Source organism: Pyrgilauda ruficollis, unplaced genomic scaffold (genome assembly GCF_017590135.1).
Source record: "Pyrgilauda ruficollis isolate IOZ18807 unplaced genomic scaffold, ASM1759013v1 scaffold273, whole genome shotgun sequence".
Taxonomy (NCBI): domain Eukaryota; kingdom Metazoa; phylum Chordata; class Aves; order Passeriformes; family Passeridae; genus Pyrgilauda; species Pyrgilauda ruficollis.
Window position 1 is genome coordinate 203,557 of NW_024524078.1, and position 27,212 is coordinate 230,768.

The 27,212-nt window shown below is 61.2% G+C and overlaps 4 protein-coding genes and 1 non-coding gene across 8 annotated transcripts; 2 read left to right on the forward strand and 3 right to left on the reverse strand.

Moving 5' to 3' along the window:
* Nucleotides 1-328: 328 nt before the first annotated feature.
* Nucleotides 329-4,343, forward strand: MAK16 (MAK16 homolog). Of its 2 annotated transcripts, XM_041471690.1 has the most exons (10): nt 329-476; nt 787-836; nt 1,047-1,156; nt 1,413-1,477; nt 1,793-1,944; nt 2,688-2,742; nt 2,827-2,901; nt 3,211-3,327; nt 3,461-3,517; nt 3,765-4,343. In XM_041471690.1, exons 1-10 carry the CDS (start codon nt 462-464, stop codon nt 3,951-3,953), a joined length of 885 nt encoding a protein of 294 aa, XP_041327624.1. In that variant the 5' UTR covers nt 329-461; the 3' UTR covers nt 3,954-4,343. The 2 variants fall into 2 exon arrangements, with proteins under 2 accessions (XP_041327624.1, XP_041327623.1); XM_041471689.1 differs by lacking the exons at nt 329-476; nt 787-836 and adding an exon at nt 547-740.
* Nucleotides 4,324-8,626, reverse strand: TTI2 (TELO2 interacting protein 2). Of its 3 annotated transcripts, none has more exons than XM_041471686.1 (7): nt 7,859-8,626; nt 7,462-7,648; nt 6,898-6,990; nt 6,414-6,598; nt 5,438-5,581; nt 4,847-5,009; nt 4,324-4,445 (listed from the first exon to the last, which is right to left on the reverse strand). In XM_041471686.1, the coding sequence occupies exons 1-7, from the start codon at nt 8,464-8,466 to the stop codon at nt 4,365-4,367; spliced, it is 1,461 nt and encodes a 486-aa protein (XP_041327620.1). In that variant the 5' UTR covers nt 8,467-8,626; the 3' UTR covers nt 4,324-4,364. The 3 variants fall into 3 exon arrangements, with proteins under 3 accessions (XP_041327620.1, XP_041327622.1, XP_041327621.1); XM_041471688.1 differs by lacking the exon at nt 4,324-4,445 and adding an exon at nt 4,704-4,772 and having other exon boundaries at nt 4,853-5,009; XM_041471687.1 differs by lacking the exon at nt 4,324-4,445 and adding an exon at nt 4,744-4,812 and having other exon boundaries at nt 4,853-5,009.
* A 478-nt stretch (nt 8,627-9,104) lies between these two features.
* On the forward strand, nt 9,105-9,199 carry LOC121355879. Its single transcript, XR_005955468.1, has one exon. It is a non-coding gene; the product is annotated as a small nucleolar RNA U13 (small nucleolar RNA).
* Nucleotides 9,200-9,761: 562 nt separating this feature from the next.
* On the reverse strand, nt 9,762-17,253 carry RNF122 (ring finger protein 122). Its single transcript, XM_041471691.1, has 6 exons — nt 17,188-17,253; nt 12,416-12,572; nt 11,837-11,882; nt 11,629-11,670; nt 10,747-10,829; nt 9,762-10,302 (listed from the first exon to the last, which is right to left on the reverse strand). The coding sequence occupies exons 1-6, from the start codon at nt 17,210-17,212 to the stop codon at nt 10,197-10,199; spliced, it is 459 nt and encodes a 152-aa protein (XP_041327625.1). The 5' UTR covers nt 17,213-17,253; the 3' UTR covers nt 9,762-10,196.
* A 1,888-nt stretch (nt 17,254-19,141) lies between these two features.
* On the reverse strand, nt 19,142-26,788 carry DUSP26 (dual specificity phosphatase 26). The gene is made up of 4 exons (XM_041471694.1): nt 26,678-26,788; nt 22,068-22,340; nt 21,075-21,283; nt 19,142-19,735 (listed from the first exon to the last, which is right to left on the reverse strand). Exons 2-4 carry the CDS (start codon nt 22,244-22,246, stop codon nt 19,536-19,538), a joined length of 588 nt encoding a protein of 195 aa, XP_041327628.1. The 5' UTR covers nt 22,247-22,340; nt 26,678-26,788; the 3' UTR covers nt 19,142-19,535.
* Nucleotides 26,789-27,212: the final 424 nt, after the last annotated feature.

Consider the following 27,212-nt stretch of genomic DNA (forward strand, 5'->3'; position numbering starts at 1 on the left):
AGGTTTAGACTTAGCCAACAAAGCCAGGTAGATCACTGTATTTAATGTGGCTTTGTCAGCTGCAGATGGGACGTCTCGCAAGCTCTGAGGGAAGAGCTTAGCAGAGAAACTGCATTTTCTCCCACGGCTCCAGAGTGCATATTTAACCTACCCCAAACACATCGCTCGGGGCCCCTCAGCTCCTGTTTGAGCGAGGGGTTGTGTGATCAAGGGGTTGTGTGATCTCCGCCCTGAGGGGGCGCGGCCGCCATGACAGCGCGCCCCGCCCTCCTTCCCGCCCTTTTCCCCTCCCTCAGGGCCGCCGCTCTCGCGAGACTTCGCTCGCCTCGCCCCTTCCTGTAATGGCGGCGCCCTAGACCGCGCGGCCGGCGCTCCCATTACCGTCAGTCCGCGCTGTCACCGCCACCGCTGTCACCGCCACTGCCGTCTGTGTCACCGCCGCCACCTCTGCCACCGCCACCATGCATTCGGACGATGTGAGTCCGACCGTTCTTTCGGCCCCGTGTCAAGCGCCCGCCCCGCCGGCGGGCCCGGCCGTGTCCCCGCCGCACGTGGCCGCGGTCCCCTGTCTGTCCCCAGCGCGGCCGTGGCTCTGGGGACACAGGGGCACCGGGGGTGTGAGTGGGGACTTGGCAGCAGCACATGTGCTGTGCCTGCTCTTCTTGGGGCGCCGCTCTCTCCCTGCCGGGGGACACCAGAGAAGCCCGATGTTTGTGGGATCAGAGCCGCGCGGGGACAAGGTGAGGGGTGTCGCGGTGTGTCACCCGCTGTTTGTGCCCCCCGCAGGTTGTCTGGAGCATGCTGGGGAACAGGCAGTTCTGCTCCTACAAGATGACGTGAGTTTGGGGGACGGGGTGGGCTGAGCCCGGCGGGCTTTGGGGGGATCCAGCAGGGACAGGAACGGGAGGGACATGCTCGGGTACCCCCTAAAGTGTCCCCTCTGCGCCACCACGGCCACATGCGAGAGTCACAGAGGATGGGGTGAGCTGTGGGAGCAGTGGGGTCTTCCTGCCCTCCCCCATAAGTTCCCTTCCCTTTTTTTGCAGCACCAAAACGCAGAATTTCTGCAGGAACGAGTACAACCTGACGGGGCTGTGCAACCGCTCCTCCTGCCCGCTGGCCAACAGCCAGTACGCCACTGTCCGGGAGGAGAAAGGTGGGAGCAGGGATCCTGCATGGAGAGGGGATCAGGCCTTGGAAGGGGCCCCCAGGGGGGTTTGGAGCCCCCATCCCTGGAGGTGCCATGGGAATGCCTGGACGTGGCACTGGGGATCAGAGGTTGGATTTGATCTGGGGAGTCTTTTCCAGCCTGGATGGTTGTGGGTTGCAGTGGGCAGGGGAGGGTGGGTGGCAGTGCCTGGGGGCAGCCTGGCTCTGGGGAGGGGCTCAGGGGGTTTGTTGCCTGTTCCCAGGTCGCTGTTATCTCTACATGAAGACCATTGAGCGGGCGGCGTTTCCCCGGCGCCTCTGGGAGCGGGTGAGCTCGGGGACACGGCAGGGACAGCCACCCTGCTGTCCCCACAGAGGGCAGGGAGGCTGTTCCAGGGGAGGGACACGGTGGGCAGCAGCAGGAATTTCTCCGTGGAGAGGGTGCTCAGGCATGGAACTGCCCAGGGAGGTTTGGAATTCCCATCCTGGAGGTGGCACTGAGTGCTCGGGGCTGGGGACAAGGTGGGGATCCCCCTTGGAGGGCTTTTCCTAAATGATTCCGTGACATGGGGGCGATGCAGCCCCTCCCAGTCGTCCCTGTTTTGTCCTGCTCTGTCACCCAGCCCTTCCCCTGTCCCCGCAGGTGCTGCTGAGCAAGAACTACGAGAAGGCTCTGGAGGAGATCGACGAGAACCTCATCTACTGGCCCCGCTTCATCCGGCACAAGTGCAAGCAGAGGTTCACCAAGATCACGCAGTACCTGATCCGCATCCGCAAGCTGACCCTCAAGAGACAGTAAGGGACACGGGAGTGACCCTGGGAGTGACCTCTGGTGGCTTCTGCAGACACTGCCCCTCTCCTGAGCCGCTGGCTGCTGGGACACGGAGCTGGTCCCTGTTTTCCTGATCTGTTTAGATGGATCTGACATGGATGAGGTGCAGGAATTCAGCGTGTAAATGCCCTGAGGGAATGTCCTGAGCTGGAGGGACCCACAGGGATCACTGATCTCAGCTCAGTGATCATTGATCTCAACTCATTGGTCACTGATCCCACAGGGATCACTGATCCCAGATCATTGATCCCACAGGGATCACTGATCCCAACACAGTGATCACTGATCCCACAGGGATCATTGATCATTGATCCCAACTCCTGGCCCTGCACTGACACCCCAACAACCCCCCCTGTGCATCCCTGGGAGCAGTGTCCATCTTGGAGCTCTGGCAGCCTCAGAGCCGTGCCCAGCACCCTCTGGGGGAAGAATCCTCCCCTAAAATCCAATCTGACCCTTCCCTGCCACAGCTCCAGCCATTCCCTGTCACAGAGAGCCGGGATCAGAGCCGTCCCTCAGGAGGAGCTGCTCCTCCTGTGGCCCCTCCAGACCCTTCCCCATCCTTTGGACACTCTCTACCAGCTTTAGATCTTTCTTATCCTGAGGCACCCACACCTCAGGAGGTTCCCCACGTTTGGAATGCTGCAGCTGCTGGCTGTTGCTGCCTGCCAGGGGCTGTGACATTCGCAGTGCCTGTTCCCTGCAGGAGGAAGCTCGTCCCGCTGCGCAGGAAGATCGAGAGGCGCGAGAACAGGCGGGAGGTAACGAGTGCCCCGTGTCACCTCGTGCCACTGCTGCTGTCCCCGCGGCCCCTGGGCCTCACACAGCTGCTCTGTGTTCCCTAGGAGAAAGCCCTGATTGCTGCCCAGCTGGACAACGCCATCGAGAAGGAGCTGCTGGAAAGGCTGAAGCAGGACACGGTGAGGGTCACACGGAGCTCACAGCGTCATTTGCCCTGGGGGAATGGGGGTGCCTGGCTCCCCAAAACACAGGGAGCCCCTAAAGAAAGGGCTCCCCTCCTGCTCTGTGCACAGGGAGCCCCAAAACATGAGGGCTGCCCTCCTGTTTGAGCCCCAAAACAAGAGGGCTCCTCTCCTGCAGGAGTGTGGGCTCAGAGGTGGGAAGGGGCTGATCCACACCTCAGGCTGATGCTGCCCCATGCAGTGCCCCCCCATCCCAAAGTCCATCTCCTTCCTGTGGCTTATGGAAAATCCCATTTTTCCTTTCAGTACGGAGACATTTACAACTTCCCCATCCACGCCTTTGACAAGGCTCTCCAGCAGCAAGATGCAGAGAGCGAGAGGGAGTCGGATGCAGAGAGGGAAGAAGAAGATGATGATGATGAGGTAAAGCTTCCAGCCCTGCCCTGGTGCTGAGTTGGGCTGAGAAGAACTCGGGACAGCTCAGAAAAACCTTGTGGTGGCCTTGGTGGCTCTTCATGCCACTGCTGTGCTCAGTCCCTGCCTCTGTTCCTTGCAGGACGTGGATAAAAGGGAGTTTGTGGAAGCAGAGGACAGCGAGCTCAGCGACTTTGAGGTGGGTGAAGCACCAGGTACAAACTGAGGCCGAGCTGCACGGGCACCTCCACCCTTGGGTGTCTCTGGGGATGGGTAAGAGGCAGCAAAATCAGCTGTGCGAGAGAATTGGACAGTGGGAGCCCAGCCCAGCTCCTCTGGAGCCACGGATTGTGCAGTGGGATCGTAATGAGGTGATTTTGGGGAAAGAAGAGGTTTAGTTGCACAACCTGCTCTGATATCACTCTGCTCACTCAATTCTTCCTCAGGACATGGATAAGTTGGAGACAAGCAGTGAAGAGGAGCAGGAAAAGGAGGAAGAAGTAGAGCAGAAAGCCTCCCACTCCAAATCTAAAGGGAAAACGCCCCTGAAGGGCCCAGCCAGGAGAAAACGTCCCTACATCGAGATAGAGTACGAAGAGGAAACAGAGCCCAGCACCAAGACAAAAGCAGCCTGAGCCCTCCTGACCCTTTTGTACTGACTGACAGAACTCCAGATGTGTCACCAGAGTGGGACTCCAGCATCTGTCACCCACCTCCCACCCCTCACAGGACTCTCAGAACTCCTGGTTTGATACTCCACACATTTTCTGGGGTTTGTGTCCCGAGCCCAGGCAATTGCAGTGAGTTTGTACATCTGGGTGAAGCCCAGCTCAAAGGAACATCTCCCACCTCCTCTGCAACCTCAAAAAGCTGAGCCCAGCCTCTGCTCCAGAAAGGGCCCTGGCCTGGGGGGCTCTGCTGCTCCCTGTAAGGCTGGAGAAACCTCAGCTGTGTCTGGGGGAGGTGTAGGGCTCGCAGGTGGGACAAGAACGACAGAACTTTCAATAAATACAACACTTTTATTGTACAAAAGGGGGTGAGCAGTGTCAGGTGCTCTCCTGCACCTTCCTGAGGCACTCCCGCACCCGGTTCTCCTCACAGCTGCTGTGCACCCCTGCCAGCAGCACCTGCAGGGGCAGAGCAGCATTGCCAGTGCCCTGGCACTCTGATGGTGTCACCCACCCTCCCCAGCCCTGGGGGGAGCGCAGCACACACTGAGCCCATCAACAGCTACCGAGCCACTTTCAATGCTGCTGGGGAGGGGGAACCCAAACTCCTGCTGGGCTGAGAGGGAAGAGGGCCCTGAGACCCCCAGGGAGCCCTGAGACCCCTAGGGAGCCCTGAGACCCCCAGGGAGCCCTGACTCACCTTCACCTAGCCCTGGCAGCCCCAGGGAGCCCTCACTCACCTTCACCTGGCCCTGGCAGCCCCAGGGAGCCCTCACTCACCTTCACCTGGCTCTGGCACCCCCAGGGAGCCCTGACTCACCTTCACCTGGCTCTGGCACCCCCAGGGAGCCCTGACTCACCTTCACCTGGCCCTGGCAGCAGCGATCCAGCAGGATGAGGCACTGGGTGGCCCTGTGCAGCAGGGCAGCCCTGACGGGCTCGGGGGTCGGGCCCCGCTCCGTGTGAACGTCCCAGAGCAGCCTCAGCAGGGCCTTGAGGAGCACTGGGAGCCTGCAGGGCATCCTGCAAAGGAAACAGCTCATCCCAAACCCTTCCCCAGCCAGGGACGGCACAGCCTGGGGCTGCTGTGGGGCAGGATTGCTGCCAGGACGGCCCTGGACAGGCAGGAACCTTGGGATGGTGGTGGGGATGCTGGCACTGCACAGCCCAGTCCACAGCACAGGGTTTACTCCACGTTGGTTTAATTTCTGCTTTTGGAATAGCACAAGTTGGGTCAAAATGAGGATCCAGCTTAATTTTGGAGCCAGGTTTTTCAGTAATGCCAGTGAGTACTTCCTGGGACAATTTCCCCTTAGGATTTCAGGGCCTTTTCCTCAAGAAAAAGTAACTTTGGGTCTTAAAGCAGAAACATCCAGGATAGGAATGAAACATTCACATCAGGAGGGATTTCCAGGACAGCTTTTCTGTGTGTCATCCCCCCAGAGAGGTACCTGGGCCAGGCATGCTCTATGGTGCACTGCAGGGTCTCCAGGATTCCCAGTCTGGCCTCTTCCCCGGGGCCATCAGAGACCTCCAGGTAGCCCAGGATGACTCGCTCCAGCCTCTTCAGGTGCCTCACGATGAGGATGCCAAGTCTGGTGGCACAAACACACAGTGAGGAGGGAGGATAGATCCCCTGGATCCCAAAAACACACCCTGAGCAGGGAGGATAGACCCCTTGGATCCCAAAAACACACCCTGAGCAGGGAGGATGCCCTTGGATCCCAAAAACACAGTCTGAGGAGGGAGGATAGATCCTTTGGATCCCAAAAACACACCCTGAGGAGGGAGCATACCCTTGGATATCAAGCCCAGGGCCCATCCTTGTGCTCCCACCCCCTCAGGAAGGTGGGCAGCACCCCCAGTGCAGCTCCCACCCCCTCAGAAAGGTGGGCGGGACCCCCAGGTCCAGCTTTCACCCCTCCAGGAAGGTGGGCAGGACACCCAGGTCCAGCCCTTGGATCCCAAAAACACAGTCTGAGGAGGGAGGATAGATCCTTTGGATCCCAAAAACACACCCTGAGGAGGGAGCATACCCTTGGATATCAAGCCCAGGGCCCATCCTTGTGCTCCCACCCCCTCAGGAAGGTGGGCAGCACCCCCAGTGCAGCTCCCACCCCCTCAGAAAGGTGGGCGGGACCCCCAGGTCCAGCTTTCACCCCTCCAGGAAGGTGGGCAGGACACCCAGGTCCAGCTTTCACCCCTCCAGGAAGGTGGGCAGGGCCCCAGGTGCAGCTCCCATCCATTCAGAAAGGTGGGCAAGCCTCTCAGGTGCCGCTGTCCCCTCTGTTACCCTTGGATATCAAGCCCAGGGCCCATCCCTGTGCTCCTACGCCCTCAGGAAGGTGGGCAGCACCCCCAGTGCAGCTCCCATCCATTCAGGAAGGTGGGCAGGGCCCTCAGGTGCCACTGTCCCCTCTGCCTCACCTGGTGACAAAGGCAGGCAGGGTCCCTGCGTAGACCCTGCGCAGTGCCAGCCGGTGCTCGGCCTCCATGTGGGTCAGCACCAGCTGCAGCACCTGGTCCCAGGGGGAGGTGGCTCTGCCGTGGCCCTGGCGCCGCTGGCATCGCTCCAGGATGGGCAGCAGGTCCAGCAGGCACAGCAGCACTGCCTGGTTTGGGGACAGATGGGGAATGTGAGCTCGTGTTCTCTCCAAAAAACAACAAACCCCAACCCTGTGGCCACCCGCTGAGCTGAGTGCTTCAAAGCTGCTCCCGGCCCGCCTGGAATGGGGCACGAGGAAAGAGCTCTTCCCTCTGTGGTGTTTTCCTGGAATCCACTGAGTAACTTTGTCCCCAGGCTGGTGACAGCCTGGCTGCACTGTGACAGGGAACAGGCTCAGCCTCCTGCCTTAACGTGAGGGACTGCCACCACCCCAAGGCACCCCAAAACTCAGGGCAGCCATCCTACCTGGATGAGAGGGGCCTCCCGTGAGTACAGGTGGTTGTAGAGGGCGTGGAACACCACCTGGGCCCTGTTGAACTGGCACAGATCCGCCCCTGGCTGCAACAGCACAGAGCAGGACGTTACTCCTGCGCAGCACAGGAACCTAAACCCTGTGTGAAGTGTGAGGAACTGCTGGAAATGCAGGTTAAACCCTGCCAGGGCCTTCCCAAAGCTGGGGAGTGAAAGGAACTGCTGGAAATGCAGGTTAAACCCTGCCATTCACCAGCAAGAGAAGTTAGGAATCTGACCCACATGAGGGAATGGCTGGAGCTGTGTCAGGACAGATCAGGCTGGATTTTAGGGACAGGTTCCTTCCCCAGAGGGTGCTGGGCACTGCCCAGGGAACAGGCACAGCCCCGAGGCTGCCAGAGCTCCAGGAAACGCTCGTGGATGATTGCTGGGGTGTCTGTGCAGGGCCAGGGCTGGGACTCGGATCCCTGTGGGTCCCTCCCAGCTGAGGACATTCTGTGATTGCCCCTCCCTTCACACAGCAGCCCAGAGGCTCCACGCCCTCCCTCGGTCCCTCACCACGTTGAGGACGATGTGGTGCAGGCAGCGCACGCCCAGCACTTTGTTTTCCTCCTGGAAGTCGTCGGAGAGGAGCAGCGCGGGCGGCAGGACCCGCTCCAGGTGCGGGCACAGCCAGGGCCGGCTGACACGGAGCAGAGCCCAGGAGAACACATCTTTGGAGGCAGGGTTACGCTTCCAGGTGTCTCTGGAGAGACAGGCACAGCTCAGGGAACACACAGTACTCATTTACCCTCCACTTGAGGCTCTCGGCTGGCAGCAAACCCTGACAATCATCCCCCAACACCTTCCATTTGTAAAGCTCCTGGTTTCATACTTATCATGTCTTGAGCCTCAGAAATTTCCCAGTATTGCCTACAAAGACCCTCCAACCACACCACACTCCCTCCCCACTCACTTGGTTAACTCCTGCTTCAGGAGCCCCATCACTGCTCCGAATCTTCCTTCCTCATCCCCCTCCTTTCCCCGCAGGAATTCCTCCACGGACCCGCAGTCCGCAGCCCGGACCAGCCGCTCCAGCAGCTCCTGAGCCACCGCCCGACTCCTCGCCGTGGTCCAGGGCCTCTCGTCTTTGTGCGTGACAGCAAAGATGAACGCGTGTCCCAGCACCTTGCGCGGGACGGGCCCCACCGGTGGCTGCCGGCTCCGGGCATCTTCCAGCTTCTGCAGGAGCAGCAGGAACACGGCGCCAACGCGCTCTGCCCGCTCCGCCACGGCCTCCAGCTTCGTGTCCCGGCCGGGCGGCTCGGCCCCGTCCTGCTCCCGGCGCGGCGGAGCCGCCAGCTCGCCCAGGGCCGCCGCCAGCTGGCCCAGCGCCGCGGGGCTCGCCGAGCCCAGCAGCCAGCCCGGCTCCGCCGCCTCCAGCAGCGCGCTGAGCTCCCGCAGCGCTCCGGGCCGCTCGGACAGCGCCAGCCCGGCCCGCAGCAGCGCCTGCTCGGCCGAGGGGACGGCGGGGCCGGGCCCCCGCTCCGCGCTCGGGCCGCTGCCGCTGCTACTGCCGGCCATGGCCCCGCACCGGCCCGAAACCCCGCTACGAACACACACACATCGCTGGGGCAGCGGCGTCCGGCGGGAGCGGGGACCCCGGGACACCCCCGGGACACCTCAGAGACCCCCGAACACCCCGGGATCCCCTCACAGACCCCCAGGATCCCTCACAGAACCCGGGGATCCCTCAGAGACCCCCGGGACACCTCCGAGACCCCCAGGACCCCTCAGAGACCCCCGAACACCTCGGGATCCCTTCACATACCCCCGAATCCTTCACAGACCCCCGGGATCCCCCCACAGACCCCCGGGATCCCTCAAAGACCCCTGAGCACCCCCGATCCCGTCACCGCGGCGCCGCCGCCACCCGCACCACGCGCGCAAACTGTCGCAAAACCGCCCGGTTGCCGTAAAGCCGACGGCGGAGCGGGCGTGGTTTTGTGTGCATAAATTAGCATTGCTAATTAAGAACCGCGGAGCGGAGAAGGACGGCTGTACGGGGCGGGAGAGAAAGGAAAATGGGAATAGAAGGGTCAGGAAGAACGGCTTAGGGAGGATAAAATAAAAACCGGGGAGAGCTGAGTGGGGCGGTGTGTCGCCATGACTTGCAGAGCAGTGGCGCGGCGGTAGGTGCGGGCGCGGCCGCCATTGCGGCGATCCTTCCGGTTCTAGGAAATGATGAATGGGAGCGGCACGCGGCTGCGTGACGTGTGCACCCTGCTGTTACGACGTTGCACAGTCCCATCTGACCGCCGGGGGGTCCTGACGTCGCCATGACGTCATTTTAAGGTCTGCATATCAATAACAGAGAAACCTTAAGGCTGCTGTGGGTGACGTCATTGCTGTGGGTGACGTCATTGCTGATATCATCCTGCTGTGGATGATGTCATTGCTGATGTCATCCCTGGGAGGGGGCCGCAACTAGCGAAATTCGATAGCTAGGAGAATGTTATGGGGTGTATGATGTCACTGCTGACGTCATCCCCATGGCCTGTGATCAGCTCTGTGATGTCACTGCCACGTCATCTCCTTCCCGTGTCGATAATCGGTGGGAATGAGCGAATTAAAGAGTGTGCACAGTGCCTGGGCTGTCTGTGACGTCACTGCTGATGTCACATTCTCTCGGACGTGTCAAAAATCACCCGGAACGGGCAAATCCAGGGGGTTCACCCCGATGCGGGCACAGCCTGGGGGGTGGCCGCCCCTGGAGGGGTCAGTGATGTCACTACTGGCGTCATCATCTCTTAGACGTGTGAAAATTGGGGAAATCGGGAAGATTCGGGGGGTTCTGCCCTGGTTTGGGCACAGTTTGGGGGCATTTGATGCTATTTTGGGCACTTTGTCACCACGTCAAAGGGTCACGGTCTCCTCGGGCACCTGGGGGGGCTCAGCATCCCCCCCTGGGGACCCCTGACCCATCCCCGCAGCACCCACAGCTCAGACGGGCTAAAAAAACATCCATTTAATCATTTTTTACACCAAACTGTACAATCCCTCTGCCCCGCGGGGATCCCGGCGGGCTCGGGGGATACAAAAATAACCCCGTGCAGCAAAGGGGGGCTCTGAGACCCCCCCACCCGCACCCCGGGCTCAGCTTCCCGCCGGGAATTCCGGCTCCACGGGGAGCACAACCCGGACAAGGACAAACCCCCAACCGGGAAAGCGCGGATCCCTGCAGAGGGAGCCGGGCAGGCGGGGCGGATCCCGGCGGATCCCGGTGATCCCGCGGGGTTCGGAGCGGGGCCGCCTCACACCAGCTCGTCCAGCAGGGTCCCGATGCCGGCGCGGGGCTGTGTGCGGGGTTTGTTGCACATGGGGCACACGCAGCGAACCTCCAGCCACTTCACCAGGCACCTGCGGGCGGGAATTGCGGGGAAATGCCGATTCCCGCCGGGAATTCCCGGCACCTGCAGGCAGGAATTCGGGAATGCCGATTCCCACCGGGAATTCCTGCGGGCGGGAACTCAGCAATGCCGATTCCCGCAATTCCTGCGGGCAGGAATTCGGGAATGCCGATTCCCGCCGGGAATTCCCGGCACCTGCGGGCAGGAATCCAGGAATGCCAATTCCCGCCAGGAATTCCCGCAACTCCTGCAGGCAGAAATTCGGAATGCCGATTCCCATTGGGAATTGCAGCCACCTGCGGGTAGGAATTCGGGAATGCCGATTCCCGCCAGGAATTCCCGCAATTCCAGCAGGCAGGAATGAGGGAATGCCGATTCCCACCGGGAATTCCTGCTGTTAGGAATTCGGGAATGGCGATTCCCGGCGGGAATTGGCCGCTCCCGGCGCACTCACTTTCTGTGGAAGGCGTGCTGGCACGGCAGCACCCCCAGCTCCTCCTTCAGCCGAAAATCCTCCAGGCAGACGGCGCAGGTCTGCTGTGGGAGGTGAGACAGCGGCTGAGGGCGGCTGTGAAACGCCACGGCTCGGGAAATCCCGGGAATTTCCAGCCGGGAGCTCAGCCCAGTCCCCAAACCACCCGCGGGGAGGGATTCGCTCCCGATCCCGGCCCGCACATCCCCAGAGCGCGTCCCCGGCCTGTCCCGAGCTCCCAGGGTTATCCCGGTTCATCCCAGCTCCACCCCCGGCCTGTCCTGTGTTCCCAGGGTTATCCCGGTTCATCCCAGCTCCACCCCCGGCCTGTCCCGTATTCCCAGGGTTATCCCAGCTCATCCCAGCTCCACTCCCGGCCTGTCCCGAGCTCCCAGGGTTATCCCAGTTCATCCCAGCTCCATCCCCAGCATCCCTGAGCACAGGGAACGTGTCCTGAGGGTTATCCCGGTTCACTCCAGCTCCATCCCCGGCCTGTCCCGTGGGTTATCCCAGCTCACCCAGCTCCATCCCCGGCCTGTCCCTGCTCGTGAGCACAGGGAATGTGTCCCGAGGGTTATCCCGGTTCACCCAGCTCCATCCCCAACCTGTCCCGTGGGTTATCCCAGTTCACCCAGCTCCATCCCCAGCCTGTCCCGTGGGTTATCCCAGCTCATCCCAGCTCCATCCCCAGCCTGTCCCTGCTCGTGAGCACAGGGAATGTGTCCCGAGGGTTATCCCCGTTCATCCCAGCTCCATCCCCAACCTGTCCCGTGGGTTATCCCGGTTCACCCAGCTCCATCCCAGCCTGTCCCGTGTTCCCAGGATTATCCCGGTAAATGCCAGCTCCATCCCCAGCCCGCTCACCCCGTGCACGCTCAGCCTGCGGGCGTCGCCTTTCAGAACCACCTGCGGGAGAGAAGGAGGGGCAGGATTTCACACCAGGATGGCCCCGGCAGGAGCGGGATGAGCCCGGGGGAGGGGGGTCCGGGCAGGGGGTCCCGTCCCAGCGCTTTGGAACGAGCAGGATCGGTCCCCGCGTTTCCCCGCTCATCCCCGGCCCACCCGGCTTTACCTCCTTGTACCCGAAGCGCTCGCTCTGCGCCTGCTGCCGCAGCTTGCTGGGGAACGGGGACAGAAAGGCACCGTCAGTTTGGCAGCCAAAAATACCCGGGAGTTCCCCAAAACCCAGGGGAACGCGACCCTCCCGCCCGGGATTTGGGAGCGGCGGCTCCGCTGGTGCGGGGGCAGCCCGAGCTGGAGCCCGGGGTGCCAGCGGTATTTGTTTGCCTTCGGGAATCGTATCCCCAGCAGCTCCCGGCCCCGCCGCGACCTCGGCCGGGGAAGGGAGCCTGGCACGAGCCCCGGCCCCAAAACGCGCTCCCAAAAACGCCTGAGGGATGCAGGGGACAAGGCAGGGCGGGGCTGAGCCGGCCCTGCAGGAGCAGCAGCTGCAGCCTCGGCTTTTGGGGTTAAAAATAGCAGGGAAAGGCACATCCTCCCTCTCCTTCCCTTCCCTGCCCGCACAATGCGGCCCCCGCACGTTCCCTGGAAAACAGGAGCCCCTTCCTGCCCTGCTCCGGGGGGTTTGTCCCTGTTTTCTGGGACAAAACAGGATCTGGGAGTGCCCAGGCACAGCGAGCCCCTGGCTCACCCGATGAAGTAGCAGCAGACGATGAGGCTGAGCACGAAGATGAAGATGCCGGTGCCGAAAATGACCATGTAGATGTTGAGGGGCAGGTCCTGGAAGGTGATGGGCGGCATCGTGCAGGGTTTACTGGGATAAATCAGCCCCAGGCTGCAGGAGCACCCTTGGGGGAAGGAGAAAATCAGTTTAGGTGGAAAAAAGTGAGAGCAGAGGGAGGCTCTGTCCCCTGCGGAGCTTGCCAAGTGGGCAGAAAGCAGCACGAGGGCATTGTCCTGTCCCCAGGGAGTGGCAATGTCCCCTGCAAGGGCAGCAGCCCAAGGTGGGACTGGCAGCACGAGGGCACTGTCCTGTCCCCAGGGAGTGGCAATGTCCCCTGCAAGGGCAGCAGACCAGGGTGGCACTGGCAACACGAGGACATTGTCCTGTCCCCAGGGAGTGGCAATGTCCCCTGCAGGGCCAGCAGCCCCCGGAGCAGCCCAGGGTGGCACTGGCAGCTGCATTTCCACAGCCACCAGCCCCTGTCCAGCAGCACCCCGGCAGGATCCGGGCAGCTGGGGGGGCACGAGGCCCCGTTTCCATCTCCAGGGGATCCACAGAGGCCAGGAAGGGATTTAGGGAAGGACAGAGCTGAGAACCAGCTCAAAAACCAGGAGCAGCTGGCATCGCCCCAGGAGGAGCAAGCGGCTGCTGCTGTCCCAGCAAAGCCACAGGTGCCACCCCAGGGGTGTCACGCAGGGCTGGTGACAGCACAGCCACCCCAGGAGGGTCCCATGGAGCCCCAGCCCCCTGACACTGCTCAGAGATGCTGCAAAGCCAGGCTCTGACATGGACTAAGCCCAGTTTTATGTCTGGGAACGGCTCTGACCCCCCTGGAGGGGGTTTTGGTTTCTCCTCAGCTCTCCCTGGAAAGGAGAGGAGCCCCCAGTCCCATCTGTGCCCCCCGAGCAGCTCCCAGCCCCTTCCTTCTGCCCTGCACCCTGCTCCTCATCAAACAGCTCCTCCCGCAGCTCTCCTGCATTTAATTACAGCCCGTTCCTCCTGGATTTAATTACAGCCCGTTCCTTGGGAGAGGCTGGAATTTGCCAGCAGGGCCGGGAGGAGCAGCAGAGCCTCCTGCACCGCTGCAGACACCCAGGGCTGCTGTGCCAGGGGACAGCAGGACACCTGGCCAGCCAGGGCACCCCGAGCAGGTGGCACCTCTGGGCTGGCACTCCCAAATTCCAGCTGTCCCCAGGTGTCACCGTCACATTGTCTGGAAAATCCCTTCGCCCAGGATTTCTCTCCTGGGAAGCTGAGAAGCCTCAGAGAAAAATGAAAACAATTCTTATCTCATTTGCTTCTCCTGTGTTTTGCTCCTTTGGAATGTGGTTGGAGATTGTTTACCCACAGGTGATTGTTTCATTGGTTTCATGTGAATTGTTTTTATTTCTTGGCCAATTACAGCCAAGCTGTGTCGGACTCTGAGGAGAGAGTCACGAGTTTTCATTATTATCTTTTAGCCTTCTGTAAGTATCCTTTCTGTATTCTTTAGTATAGCATAATATAATATAATATAAATACTACATTATATATTCTATATATCATAATATATATATTATTATACATATAATTAGTATATGTAATGTATACAATACTATATATTTTATATATTTATATATATTTATATAATATATAAATATAATTTCATATATAATATACAATATTATATATTATTATAATAGAAAAATATATACTCTAATATATAAAATATAGTATAATATATAACTTAATATTTAATAAATATATATAATAGAATAATAAATTAGCCTTCTAAGAACATGGAGTCAGATTCATCATTCCTCACTTCGCCTGGGAACGCAGCAAATACAAGACCCGGGTGTCTGCCCTGCTGGCCTGGCTGAGTTAATGTGCCCCGTGTCCCAGCCATGTCCCAGCCTGGCCCCACCCGGCCCTGGGGACACCGTGCAGCCGCCCTGGGGCAGCCGGGGCTGCAGGAAATGGGGTTTTCCTGCCACTTGCCCCGGGCCGGCTGCAATCACCAGAGACAATCCATCATCTCCTCAGGCACAGTGGGAAAGGGAGGATTTGTTTGTCAGGTCCTGCTGCTCCTGAGGCCACCAGGTGCAGGATGATGAGACAATAGGAAAGGTTCATTATTTTTTGCTGTTTCCTTGCTGGAAATGATTGAGAAAAGTTCAAAAAAAACCCCCAAAACAGAACAAACCAAAACAAATACAGCTCTGACAAAATCCCACTGAGCAAGACATGAGGTGATGCTGGAGCACCTGGTGGCCAGCACATCCCTCCGGGCTCATCTAAGGGCTCAAATTCCAGCTCAGGACCCCAAAACCACCCCAGGCACCCTCTCCTCCTACAGCCCCCGTGCTCTGTCCCCTCCTTGGGCAGAAATGCCATCCGTGACCCCACGAGGGCCCTTGTGGCACTCACCAGCTCAGGCAGGGCGGGATGAGCCTCCAGAACTCCCAGGCTCCAGGGAAATTCCCTCTGCAGCTCCAGGATGTGAGGAGGAGCTGCCAGGACCTGGGGCAGGGGTCCCTGCCGAGCTCAGCCCCCTCTCCCTCCCCGGGCTGGTTCTGATTAAACCCCCCCTGCCTGCCTGAGCCCTCTGTGGTTTCACTTCAAGGGGAATGGATCAAATCCAGATTTAACCCAGGAAATGCCCCCTGCCACCAGCTCCAGGCTCCCAGTCTGGCACCAGAACCAAACCCCCGAGGGCTGGAGCCATTATTTAATTAAAAATTATTTTAAAATGGGAAAAGAGGGATCTGCCATTATTTAATTAAAAATTATTTTAAAATGGGAAAAGAGGGATCTGCAGACACGCAGGTGCCTCTCTGGGCTGCTGCACCAAGGACACTCACGGGGAGCAGACTCAGTTTGGCCAGAGAAGTGTTTTTCATGCAGACTCCCAGAGCTCCTCGTGGAAGGAGCCCAGGCACAATTTGGCTCATCAGGGCTGTGCTTTGCACCTCTTCCTCCTCTTCCTCCTCCTCCCCACAGAGATTTCACCCAAACCCCTGTGCTGAGGACACAGAGCTGCCCCAGCCCCGTCCCCCACACCAAACCCCACAGCCTGAGCCCAACCCCACAGCCCAGCCCTCCTCAAACCCCTGGAGCCCCAGCAAAGCCCCTCAGTTTGGCCCCTCAGACCCCACATTTTGATGTATTTCCACTCAGGACCCACACAAATTCCCCCCCCCACACACACATTGTGCAGGGATTTTGCTTCTCCCTCACCCCGATTCTTGTTCAGTAAAACCCATGGAAAACTCAGCAGGTCATTAAATAAAACCATTCCTTCTCCTCCCACACAAAAGCTGGGCTTTGCACCAGAAATCTGAGCGTGGTTTCCGTATGGGTTTTGCTGGGATGCAGGAAAAAAAACCCAAAACTTTTTCCCTGCAAAAAGCTGCCCTGAAGCCAAGTCCAGCGCAGGGATAAGGAGCTAAAATAAATAAATAAATGCCCCAAATAAAATCCCCTGGGTCTGCAAAGTCCTGAGCTGCAGGTGAGCAGCAGGAGGGAGAGCTGGGCTGCAAAGAGGAGCAGAGATCCAAGGCCTAATAAACCCTTTTAGGTCAAAATGTGATTTTCCAGCAGCCCTGTGAAGGCCTTTAACAGCACCAAGCTCTGATTTATCAAATATTTGTGGGGTTGGAAGCCAAAGTGCACAAGTTGAGCACTCAGCCCTGCCTGGGGCTGGGGACAGGGCTGGGGACAAGGCTGGGCTCTGTCCTGCTGTCCCCAGAGCCTCGGGAGGCCCAGAGAGAGCTGGGAGTCCCCAATTTTGGAGATTCTTCAGCCTGGGGAGGCCAAAGCCTCTCTGATTTCGGAGGATCCTTGAGCAAAGCCAAGCCTGGAGCTGCTGTGGAGCCTTCCCTGCCTGGGGGGAGCGGTGGCTCCGTGTCCCCCACGCTGCCCAGTGTCCCCCACGCCACCAGGACACAGCAGGGACGTGTCAGGGGACAGGAAGAGCTGCTTGGTTTATATTTAGCTTCAAAGGCTGCAGCCATTCCATAAATTCAAGCAGCCCAGCCTTTGTTGCTGGGGCTTGGATGGAATTCCCAGCGCAGCTCCTGGGTCTCTAAAACAACCCAGCTCTCGTGAGCCCCCCTCAACTCAGCTTCATGTTCCTGAGGGCTCCTCCCGGCCAGGGGCCCCCAAAAATGAGTTTGCCCCACTTTTGTGGGCACACCAAAGGTTTGAGGTGGGGTTTTTTTTTGGTGTGAGCAGCCAGTCCATTGCCCCGGGTGCTCTCTCCCGGAGAACCGGGCGGGATGCGCCCCTCGGGGGCACAACGGGGGCACCGGGAACCCCGAGGAGGGGAGGGAGGAGCGGGGAGGGAGCGCCCGGAGCACGGAGCTGCCGGGGCTGACCGGGGATAGCCGGGGAATGCCCGGGGAGTGCCTGGGGATGCCCAGAGGTGCCCGAGAACGCCCGGGGGATACCCGGAGATGCTCAGGGGATGGCCGGAGATGGCCGGGGGATGCCCGGGGGTGCCCCGCGATGCTTGGAGATGCCCGGAGATGCCCAGAGGATGCCCGGAGATGCCTAGGGAATGGCCGGGGGATGGCCGGGGATGCCTGGAGGTGCCCGGGGATGTTCGGGGGCTGCCCGGGGAATGCCCGGGGATGGCCGGGGGATGCCCAGAGATGGCCGGGGGATGCCCCGCTCCCCCCGCAGCCGGTGCCCCCCTCCCCGGGCAGCAGGGAGGGGTCACCCCCTGCCCACCCCGCCGGGCCCCTCCCCGCGCTCACCGTGGCACCACTGGAACGGGGGCATCGGGCGGCTCCGCGGGGCCGCGGCTGCTCCTCCGGGCCATGGCCGGGCCCGAAAACCCCGCCCCGGCCCCGCAGCCCCCCCGGGGCCGCCCCCGGCCCGCCCCCGGCGGGTCCCTGCGCTCACACCCCCGGGCCCGGTCCCAGGGCATCACCTGGCGCAGGTGGCACCCGGCCCGGCCTCGGGCCCTCTGGGGCTCCGCGGGGGTCTCGGTGTGAGGTTTGGGACACCACAAGTTAGATATTCCGGAAAATGTCGTTGTTGAAAGGGTTTGCCTCTCCGTGTTGCTCTGGAGCTAAAGGCAGGAGGGAATTCCTGCCTGGGAAGGAGGGAGGGGCTGGGATGGAATTCCCAGAGCAGCTGCGGCTGCCCCTGGATCCCTGGGAGTGCCCACGGAGCACCCTGGGATGGTGGGAGGTGTCCCTGCCATGGCAGGGGTGGAATGGGATGAGGTTTAGGGTCCCTCCAACCCAAACCAGACTGGGATTGTCACACCCAGCCCAGGCTCGGGGACACCAGCCAGCTCAGCGGTGACACAGGGGGTGCTGGCACTGCTCCTGGTGTGCCCCAAGGCATGAAGCTGTTCCTGTACGGCCCCCAGCTCCCTGTGTCCCCTTTTCCATGATCCCACCACAGCCCCAGTCTGTGTGTCCCCCTTTCCATGATCCCATCAGGGCCCCATGTCCCTGTCCCCCCCTTTTCCATGATCCCAGGTCCCTGTCCCCCCTTTTCCAGGATCCCACCACAGCCCCATGTCCCTGTCCCCCCCTTTTCCATTATCCCAGCTCCCTGTCCCCCCTTTTCCACAATCCCAGCAGGGCCCCAGCTCCCTGTCCCCCCTTTTCCATGATCCCAGCATGGCCCCAGCTCCCTGTCCCCCCCTTTTCCAGGATCCCCGCAGGGCCCAGCTGCAGCCCAGCGCTGCTCCGGGGGCTCTCCGGAAGCTCGGGAAGAATGGAGCTATAACGGGAGCGGGAGGACAATGAGGGCTGGCAGCCGCCAGGGCCGGGGCCACCCGCGCCACCAGGACACCCCTTCCCGACCTTGGCACCCTCCTGCCTCAGCCCTGCTGCTCCTGGGAGTGTTTGTCACAGCCGGGGGGGGCACTGGGAGCTGCCTTTGGGACACTGGCACGGCCACCTCGTGCTGGATGGTGACACTGGCACTGCCAGCCCTGCTGGGGGACACAGGGACTGCCAGCCCTGCTGGGTGACACTGGCACTGTCAGCCCTGTTGGGTGACACTGGCACTGCCAGCCCTGCTGGGTGACACTGGCACTGTCAGCCCTGTTGGGTGACACTGGCACTGCCAGCCCTGCTGGGTGACACTGGCACTGCCAGCCCAGCTCTGCCTCCTACCAGGAGCCCCCCTTTGTCACACTGCTGGGAAAAAGAGGGGGCGACCCCAGGACAGGCCCTGAGCAGGATCTCAGGTTTGGGCACTGGGCAGGATCTCAGGTTTGGGCAGGATCTCAGCTTTGGGCAGGGTCTCAGCTTTGGGCACTGAGCAGGGTCTCAGGTTTGGGCACTGAGCAGGGTCTCAGGTTTGGGCACTGGGCAGGGTCTCAGGTTTGGGCACTGAGCAGGGTCTCAGCTTTGTGCAGGGTCTCAGGTTTGGGCACTGAGCAGGGTCTCAGGTTTGGGCACTGAGCAGGGTCTCAGGTTTGGGCACTGTCTCGGGTCTCAGCTCTGGGCAGGGTCTCAGGTTTGGGCACTGAGCAGGGTCTCAGGTTTGGGCACTGAGCAGGGTCTCAGCTTTGGGCAGGGTCTCAGGTTTGGGCACTGAGCAGGGTCTCAGCTTTGATCCCTGCACTCAGAATTTGGGGGCACTCAGGTCCATCTTCAGCCCGAGCACTCAGGTGATGCTCTGTCCCCCAGTCCCATGCCAGATGCCACCCTGAGCTGTCCCCAGGCCCACGAGGCGTGTCCAGGCTGTTCCTTAGCTCTGCCTTTATTTTCACAGGGCGGCACGAGGCACGGAGAACACCCAAACACCGCGGCAGGAGCTGGCCTGAGCCCACACACCACACCTGACATCACCACAAACACACGGCAGCACGACAGGGGACACACAGAGCCGTCCTGGCAGCGAGGGACACAAATGCCAGGGGGGACAACAAAGCCTTGAAGGCTCCCTGGAGGCCACGGGGATGGAGCAGCCGGCGAGGTGGGGCCGAGTCCCTCCGGAGGCGTCTGGGAGCGAGCGGGCTGGGAAGGAGGCCATGGCAGAACTGCAGGTGGAGGGTCTGGGCTGGACCACGGGGGGACCCCCTGAGCTGGGGGGGCTGTGGGGGACCCACAGGCAGAGCTCACACAGTGCCAGCCCCTCAGGAGCTCCTCTTGAGCCGCAGGGCGTTGTCCAGGGCCACCAGCTGGCGCAGGAAGCCGCGGTTGGGGATGATCCCGCGGTGGTCCTTGACCGTCTTTATGGCTTCGACCAGGGGCATGTGGTGGCGGATCATGAGGTAGGCGAGGACCAGGGTGGCCGACCTGCTGACCCCGACGGCACAGTGCACAAGGATCCTCCCTGGGGGGACACGGCAGCTGCGTCACGGCAGAGCCAGGAAAATCCCACGTTTTCAGCCCAAAAATCAGGCCAAAAATCCCACATTTTCAGCCCAAAAATCAGGCCAAAAATCCCACATTTTCAGCACAAAAATCCCACGTTTTCAGCCCAAAAATCCTACTGAGCACCCAGCTGTGCCCTGGAGCACCCGGAGCCGTGGTGCAGGTGGGCAGCAGCTGGTGGGGGGTGAGGGCTGTGAGGAACTGAGGTCACCCTCGTGGCAAAGGGTGTCAGAGTGTCCCGATAGCCCAAAAGGGACAGAACAGGCCCAGCAGTGCTCAGGACACAGGCCGGGGCTGTGACCTGAGGGGACAGTGCTCTCATCCAGCCTGCGCCTCTGGGGAGGGGGTGGTGCCATGAGGGGACACCACTGAGGTGATCCCATCCAGGAGACACCATTGGGGTCATCCCATGAGGAGATAGCATTGGGATTATTCCATGAAGAGACACCATCAAGATGATCCTGTGGAGGGGACACCATCAGGATTATCCCATGAGGAGACACCATTGGGGTGATGCCATCAGGGGACACCATCGAGGTCATCCCATCAGGAGACACCATCAGGGTGATCCCATGAGGAGATACCGTTGGGGTGATCCCACAAGGAGACACCATTGGGATTATCCCATGAGGAGACACCATCGAGGTGATCCCATCCAGGGGACACCATCGAGGTTGTCCCATGAGGGTACACCATTGGGGTCATCCCATGAGGAGACACAATTGGGATTATTCCATGAAGAGACACCATCCAGGTGATCCCATGAGGAGACACCATCGAGGTGATCCCATCCAGGGGACACCATCAAGATGATCCTGTGGAGAGGACACCATCAGGATTATCCCATGAGGAGACACCATCAAAGTGATCCCATCCAGGGGACACCATCGAGGTCGTCCCATGAGGGCACACCATTGGAGTCATCCCATGAGGAGACACCATTGGGGTGATCCCATGAGGAGACACCATCGAGGTGATCCCATCCAGGGGACACCATCAAGGTGATCCCATGAGGGCACACCATTGGAGTCATCCCATGAGGAGACACCATTGGGGTGATCCCATGAGGAGACACCATTGGGGTGATCCCATCCAGGGGACACCATTGAGGTCATCCCATGAGGAGACACCATCAGGGTGATCCCATCCAGGGGACACCATCCCAGCCTCAAAACACCTTTGTTTCCCAGGATCCTTAACAACAACCACCACCAGCCCACCACCCCATCTCCCCACCTTCCCAGGGCCGCTCCCCCCCACCCCTTCTCCCTCTCCTCCCCCTTCCCTCGCCCCGGGACCTTCGTTGAGGGCCTGGTGGATGAAGTCAGCGGCGGGGTAGAAGTAGGGGCTCATGTCGAAGGAGGGGGAGTCGTGGGCCTCGATGCCCAGGTAGCGGATGCCCGTGCCCTCGTAGTAGTCGGCGCCGCCGCGCCAGCGGCAGTGCGAGGCGTTCAGCACGTGGGTGATGCGCAGCTGCAGCAGCTCCCGCCGGTTGGACGCGATGTCTCTGCAGGGACAGCAGGGAGGGGACACCTCAGAGCACCACGAGTGTCCCAGAACACCGGAAAGGCTGTCCTGGATAAATGTTTCTGGCTGAGGGAGCTGGATGCAAAATCTTGGCGGATTTTAGAGATTCTTGGGTTTTATGGACATCTCACGGCCCTGGCTCCATGGACACCCTCCCTGCACAGCTCTGCCACCTCCTTCCTCCTTCGTCCCAGCTAAATCTCTGCAGGGACAGCAGGGAGGGACACCTCAGAGCACCACGAGTGTCCCAGAACACCGAAAAAGCTGTTCTGGATAAATGTTTCTGGCTGAGGGAGCTGGATGCAAAATCTTGGCGGATTTTTATGATTCTTGGGTTTTATGGAGATCTCATTGCCCTGGCTCCATGACCTGTGACCTCCCTGTACAGCTCTGCCACCTCCTTCTTTGTCCCATTGAAATCTCTTCAGGGACAGCAGGGAGGGACATCCTTTCTTTCTATTATTTTTAGTATAGTTTTAGTATAGCAATGTAATATAATATAATATAATGTAATGTAATGTAATGTAATGTAATGTAATGTAATGTAATGTAATATAATATAATATAATATAATATAATGAAACACGGAGTCAAGGTTCTCATCTCTTCCCTCATCCTGGCACCCTCGAACACAACCCGAAGCTTGGGGCACAAGTTCTCACAGAGCCACCTCGCCTGTGCCAGGCGCTGACACACATCCCCACTCCATAACTACATCAGGGTGTGGATTCTGTTATTCCACATATCCCTTCAGCCACACTTACTGGTCTCCCAGGTAGAGGCCTGGCCACACCTCGTCGGCGTGGTTGCAGGCGGTTTTGCCGGTGTAGAGCAGCCGCTCCAGCTCGAAGACGCTGAGGATGGGGTGGCTCCCGCGCTCGTCCCGCGGGGCGCGGCTCGGGGACCTGCTGCTGCTCCTGTAGAGCCTGGACAGGAAAGCCATGGGCGCTGCCCAGCCCCACAAGGCATGCCTGTGGGGACGGGGAGGCCGGACGGGGGCCTGGGGGTCACTTCTGCTGCTGCTGCCACCCACGGTCCTGTCGGGGAGCAGAGGAGAGGCCGTCAGGAGAAACCCCCCTGTGAGGGGCTGGGGGTGTCCAGGGAATGGGGCTGGAGCACCAGGAGGGGCTGAGGGAGCTGGGAAGGGGCTCAGCCTGGAGAAACGGAGGCTCAGGGGGAACCTTGTGGCTCTGCACAGCTCCTGACAGGAGGGGACAGCCGGGGGGATCTGGGATCTTATCCAAGGGAATAGGGACAGGAGGAGAGGGAACGGCCTCAGACTGGGCCAGGGCAGGCTCAGGGTGGATTCAGCAGGAATTTCTGAATGGAAAGGGGGCTCAGGACTGGAAACTGCCCAGGGGGGTGCTGGAGTCACCAAGGAACAACTGGAGGTGGCACGGGGCTGGGGACAAGGGCACAGCTTGGACTCGATGATCCTGGAGGGCTTTTCCAGCCTCAGGGATTTTGGGATTGTGTGGTGCTGTGATCTGGGACCTCTCACTCGATCCCTGTTGGCCCAGGGCAGGCAGGTCCCACCCTGCTGATGCCAGGTCACCCACCCAGAGCATCCCCTACATCCCTGCTGTGACAGATGAGCAATGCCATGGCTGAGTCTCACAGTTAAAGGGCAAATGTCATGGATGTGTTAGGGGAAGTTTTATAGATTTATAATTGTGTTTTACCTCCCTTGAGTGGTTATTATGGGGTGGCCTGGGTTTGGGATATTTGGGAGCGTTGGCTCGTTACCATGGCAACAGCTGAGCTCCAGTCAATGTTTAATGAAGTGACCTCCACCACTGGGCAGAACTTTGGGAGGGGTTAAAGGGTTAAAAGGCAAAACCTCCACTGTGTGGAGGAGTGCATGGTGGGAAAAATCCCCTGCTCCCAGCGCTGTAATATTTTCTCTATCCAGTCTTCTGCTGTGTTTTTGCTAAGGTTTTAATAAACCTTTTTAAATCTTTTGAAAACGAGTAACATTTCTCAGACTTCCAAGAAGGAAAACTGCTGGGGAGAACTTCCAGCTGCCAGGGCTGGGGAGAACTTCCAGCTGCCAGAGCCTCCACAGGCCCAGCATCTCTCCAGCCCCACGGCTTTGGGCTGAGGCCACCTTGGCAGGAGCTGCCCTGCCCAGGAGCCCCTCCCGTGGCTCTGCTGCCAGGGGACGGTGCCAGCTCGGGGCTGGCGCTGCCAACCCGCGCTGGGAGGGAGGCGAGGAAAGGCGGCCAGGCCTGGGCACGGCACCAGGACCGGGCAGGAAAAGCCCCGAACAGGTGGAGGATTCCACATGGCACCAGGCAGCCTGGCCCCGGCACACATCCCTGCGGGGAGGGCGGGCAGGATTAACCCTCCAGGGGCCCTGCAGCTGCTCGGCAGCACCCGGGGCTGCTCTGGGGTGGGAAGAGTTAACTGCAGGCATGAGCAAGCTGCTTTGAGCCAGCAGCTCCTGCAGGGCACGGCCCTGCTCCAGGACCTGCATCATCCGCTGCTGTCACACATCTGCAAGGACCCTGCCAGCCCGGGCAGTTCCCGCTGCCAGATGAGGTCAGAGCGGCCTTTGGGGGCTCCCTTCGCTGCTGCCCCTCCCTCAGGAGGAGAAATGAGAAATTCTCCTTCTCATCTCGCTGCTGCTGCCCTGGAGCTGCCCGGGAGCTGAGCCTCCCCTCGCAGCGCTGCCCGGCTGGGCTGGGGGAAGCGACGACACCTCGGTCCCCACTCTGTGACATTCCCGGGACCTCCTCGGTCCATTCTCTGTGACATTCCCGGGACCTCCTCGGTCCCTTCTCTGTGACATTCCCGGGGTTCCAGCCAGGCGAGGAGGAGGAAGGAGCCCCCAGAGCCTCCAGCCATGTCTTGGCAACGCAGAGGAAAACGCGGCAAGGGCAGGGGGGAGCTCGGAGGGAGCCCAGGGAGACGCAGGGATGTCCCCATGTCCCTTCCCCGCTCAGCCCCTGCCTGGCACCCGCGGTGTGCCAGCCCTGCCCAGGTGTCACCCCAGGGCCGGCTCCTCCTGCTGTGACCCAGCCTGGGCTTCTCCAGGCTGGGAATTCGGGCCGGGACAGGCTCCGGGCAGGGCCGAGCTCCCGGAACCTTGTGTGACCTTGGTGGCAGCGCGGCCGCGCGTCCCCAGCGCCGGAGGCAGCGGCTGGATCGTGGGGAGGGCTGGAGCGGCGGAATTCCAGCGCTCCCATCGCCACAGCTGGCTGGGAAAACAGCCATCCCCACCCAGCCCGGGCTGCCAGCCGGGCCCCGAGCCCCGGCAGCCCCCGAGGGTCGGGAGAGGCTCTGCCCCCCGGCCGGAGCGGGGAGCGGCCCCCGGCACCTCCCGGGCAGGGCGGGGGGCAGAGGCGGGGGTCGCCCCCTGCTCCCCGGCACTTGTGCCCGGCTGGGAGCGGGGGATGGAGCTGGGGAGTGGGGGTTGGAGCCGTGGGATAGGGGGGGGGATGGAGCTGGGGAATGGGGGGATGGAGGGGCTGAGGCCACCTTGGCAGGAGCTGCCCTGCCCAGGAGCCCCTCCCGTGGCTCTGCTGCCAGGGGACGGTGCCAGCTCGGGGCTGGCGCTGCCAACCCGCGCTGGGAGGGAGGCGAGGAAAGGCGGCCAGGCCTGGGCACGGCACCAGGACCGGGCAGGAAAAGCCCCGAACAGGTGGAGGATTCCACATGGCACCAGGCAGCCTGGCCCCGGCACACATCCCTGCGGGGAGGGCGGGCAGGATTAACCCTCCAGGGGCCCTGCAGCTGCTCGGCAGCACCCGGGGCTGCTCTGGGGTGGGAAGAGTTAACTGCAGGCATGAGCAAGCTGCTTTGAGCCAGCAGCTCCTGCAGGGCACGGCCCTGCTCCAGGACCTGCATCATCCGCTGCTGTCACACATCTGCAAGGACCCTGCCAGCCCGGGCAGTTCCCGCTGCCAGATGAGGTCAGAGCGGCCTTTGGGGGCTCCCTTCGCTGCTGCCCCTCCCTCAGGAGGAGAAATGAGAAATTCTCCTTCTCATCTCGCTGCTGCTGCCCTGGAGCTGCCCGGGAGCTGAGCCTCCCCTCGCAGCGCTGCCCGGCTGGGCTGGGGGAAGCGACGACACCTCGGTCCCCACTCTGTGACATTCCCGGGACCTCCTCGGTCCATTCTCTGTGACATTCCCGGGACCTCCTCGGTCCATTCTCTGTGACATTCCCGGGACCTCCTCGGTCCCTTCTCTGTGACATTCCCGGGGTTCCAGCCAGGCGAGGAGGAGGAAGGAGCCCCCAGAGCCTCCAGCCATGTCTTGGCAACGCAGAGGAAAACGCGGCAAGGGCAGGGGGGAGCTCGGAGGGAGCCCAGGGAGACGCAGGGATGTCCCCATGTCCCTTCCCCGCTCAGCCCCTGCCTGGCACCCGCGGTGTGCCAGCCCTGCCCAGGTGTCACCCCAGGGCCGGCTCCTCCTGCTGTGACCCAGCCTGGGCTTCTCCAGGCTGGGAATTCGGGCCGGGACAGGCTCCGGGCAGGGCCGAGCTCCCGGAACCTTGTGTGACCTTGGTGGCAGCGCGGCCGCGCGTCCCCAGCGCCGGAGGCAGCGGCTGGATCGTGGGGAGGGCTGGAGCGGCGGAATTCCAGCGCTCCCATCGCCACAGCTGGCTGGGAAAACAGCCATCCCCACCCAGCCCGGGCTGCCAGCCGGGCCCCGAGCCCCGGCAGCCCCCGAGGGTCGGGAGAGGCTCTGCCCCCCGGCCGGAGCGGGGAGCGGCCCCCGGCACCTCCCGGGCAGGGCGGGGGGCAGAGGCGGGGGTCGCCCCCTGCTCCCCGGCACTTGTGCCCGGCTGGGAGCGGGGGATGGAGCTGGGGAATGGGGGGGGGATGGAGCCGTGGGATGGGGGGATGATCCTGGGGGATGGGGGATGGTCCTGGGAGAGGGAGGGAATGGTTCTGGGGATGGGGAGATGGTCCCATGGGATGGGGGATTTACCTGGAGGATGGGGGGATGATCCCGGGGGATGGGGGGATGGAGCCGTGGGATGGGGGGGATGGACCTGCGGGGTGCAGGAATCATCCCGTGGGGTGCAGGGAGAGGTGAGTGATGCAGAGATAATCCCGTGGGGTGCAGGGATAATCCAGGGGTAATCCCGTGGGGTGCAGGAATGATCCCGTGGGGTGCAGGGATAATCCCGTGGGGTGCAGGATGCAGGGATGACTCCGTAGGGTGCAGGGATGATCCTGCGGGGTGCAGGGAGGGTGCAGGACGCAGGAATGATCCCGTAGGGTACAGGAATAATCCCGTGGGGTGCAGGAATACCCCCTTGGACGCAGGATTCCTCCCGCGGGCTGCAGGAGCGATCCCTGCCGGGGCTCCGCGCCTCGGGGCCGCCCCGGGAGCCGCGGGGAGGGTTCAGCCGAGCCGAGCGTACCTGGGCGAGGGCCGGGAGCCGGGGCTCGGCGGGATCAGCGGCGGGCGGCCATGTCTCGCTGCCGCGGCGGCGGGAGGCGGATGGAGCAGCAGCTATTTTAAGGCATGACATGGCCAGAGGCAGCGTTGTTTGTGGCGGGCTGGGCGCGGAGGGGACACCGCGGAGCGCCCGGGGCCCCGCGACAGCGACAGCGTCCCCAAATCCTCCGCCGGGCTCCTCCGCATCCCCCCGGAGCCACGGGAGCGAACGGACAGCAGGAGATTCCAGATTCTGCTGGAAGTGATTTCCCTCCCAGCCGTCGCCAGGAGATGCGTTTTGGTATTTTTTCTGTATTTTTTAAAATATATTTTTCCTTCCAAGGCGATTATTTTTTGTATTTTTAAAATTATTTTTTGTGTTTTTCCTTCCCAGGCAATGGGGTTTTTTTTGGTATTTTTTTTATACTTTTTCTTCCCAGGCAAACCAGGAATTCCTCCTGGCTGTGTGCAGCCGAGCCTGTGTTTATCCCAGGATTTAACCCCGGATTTAATCCCGG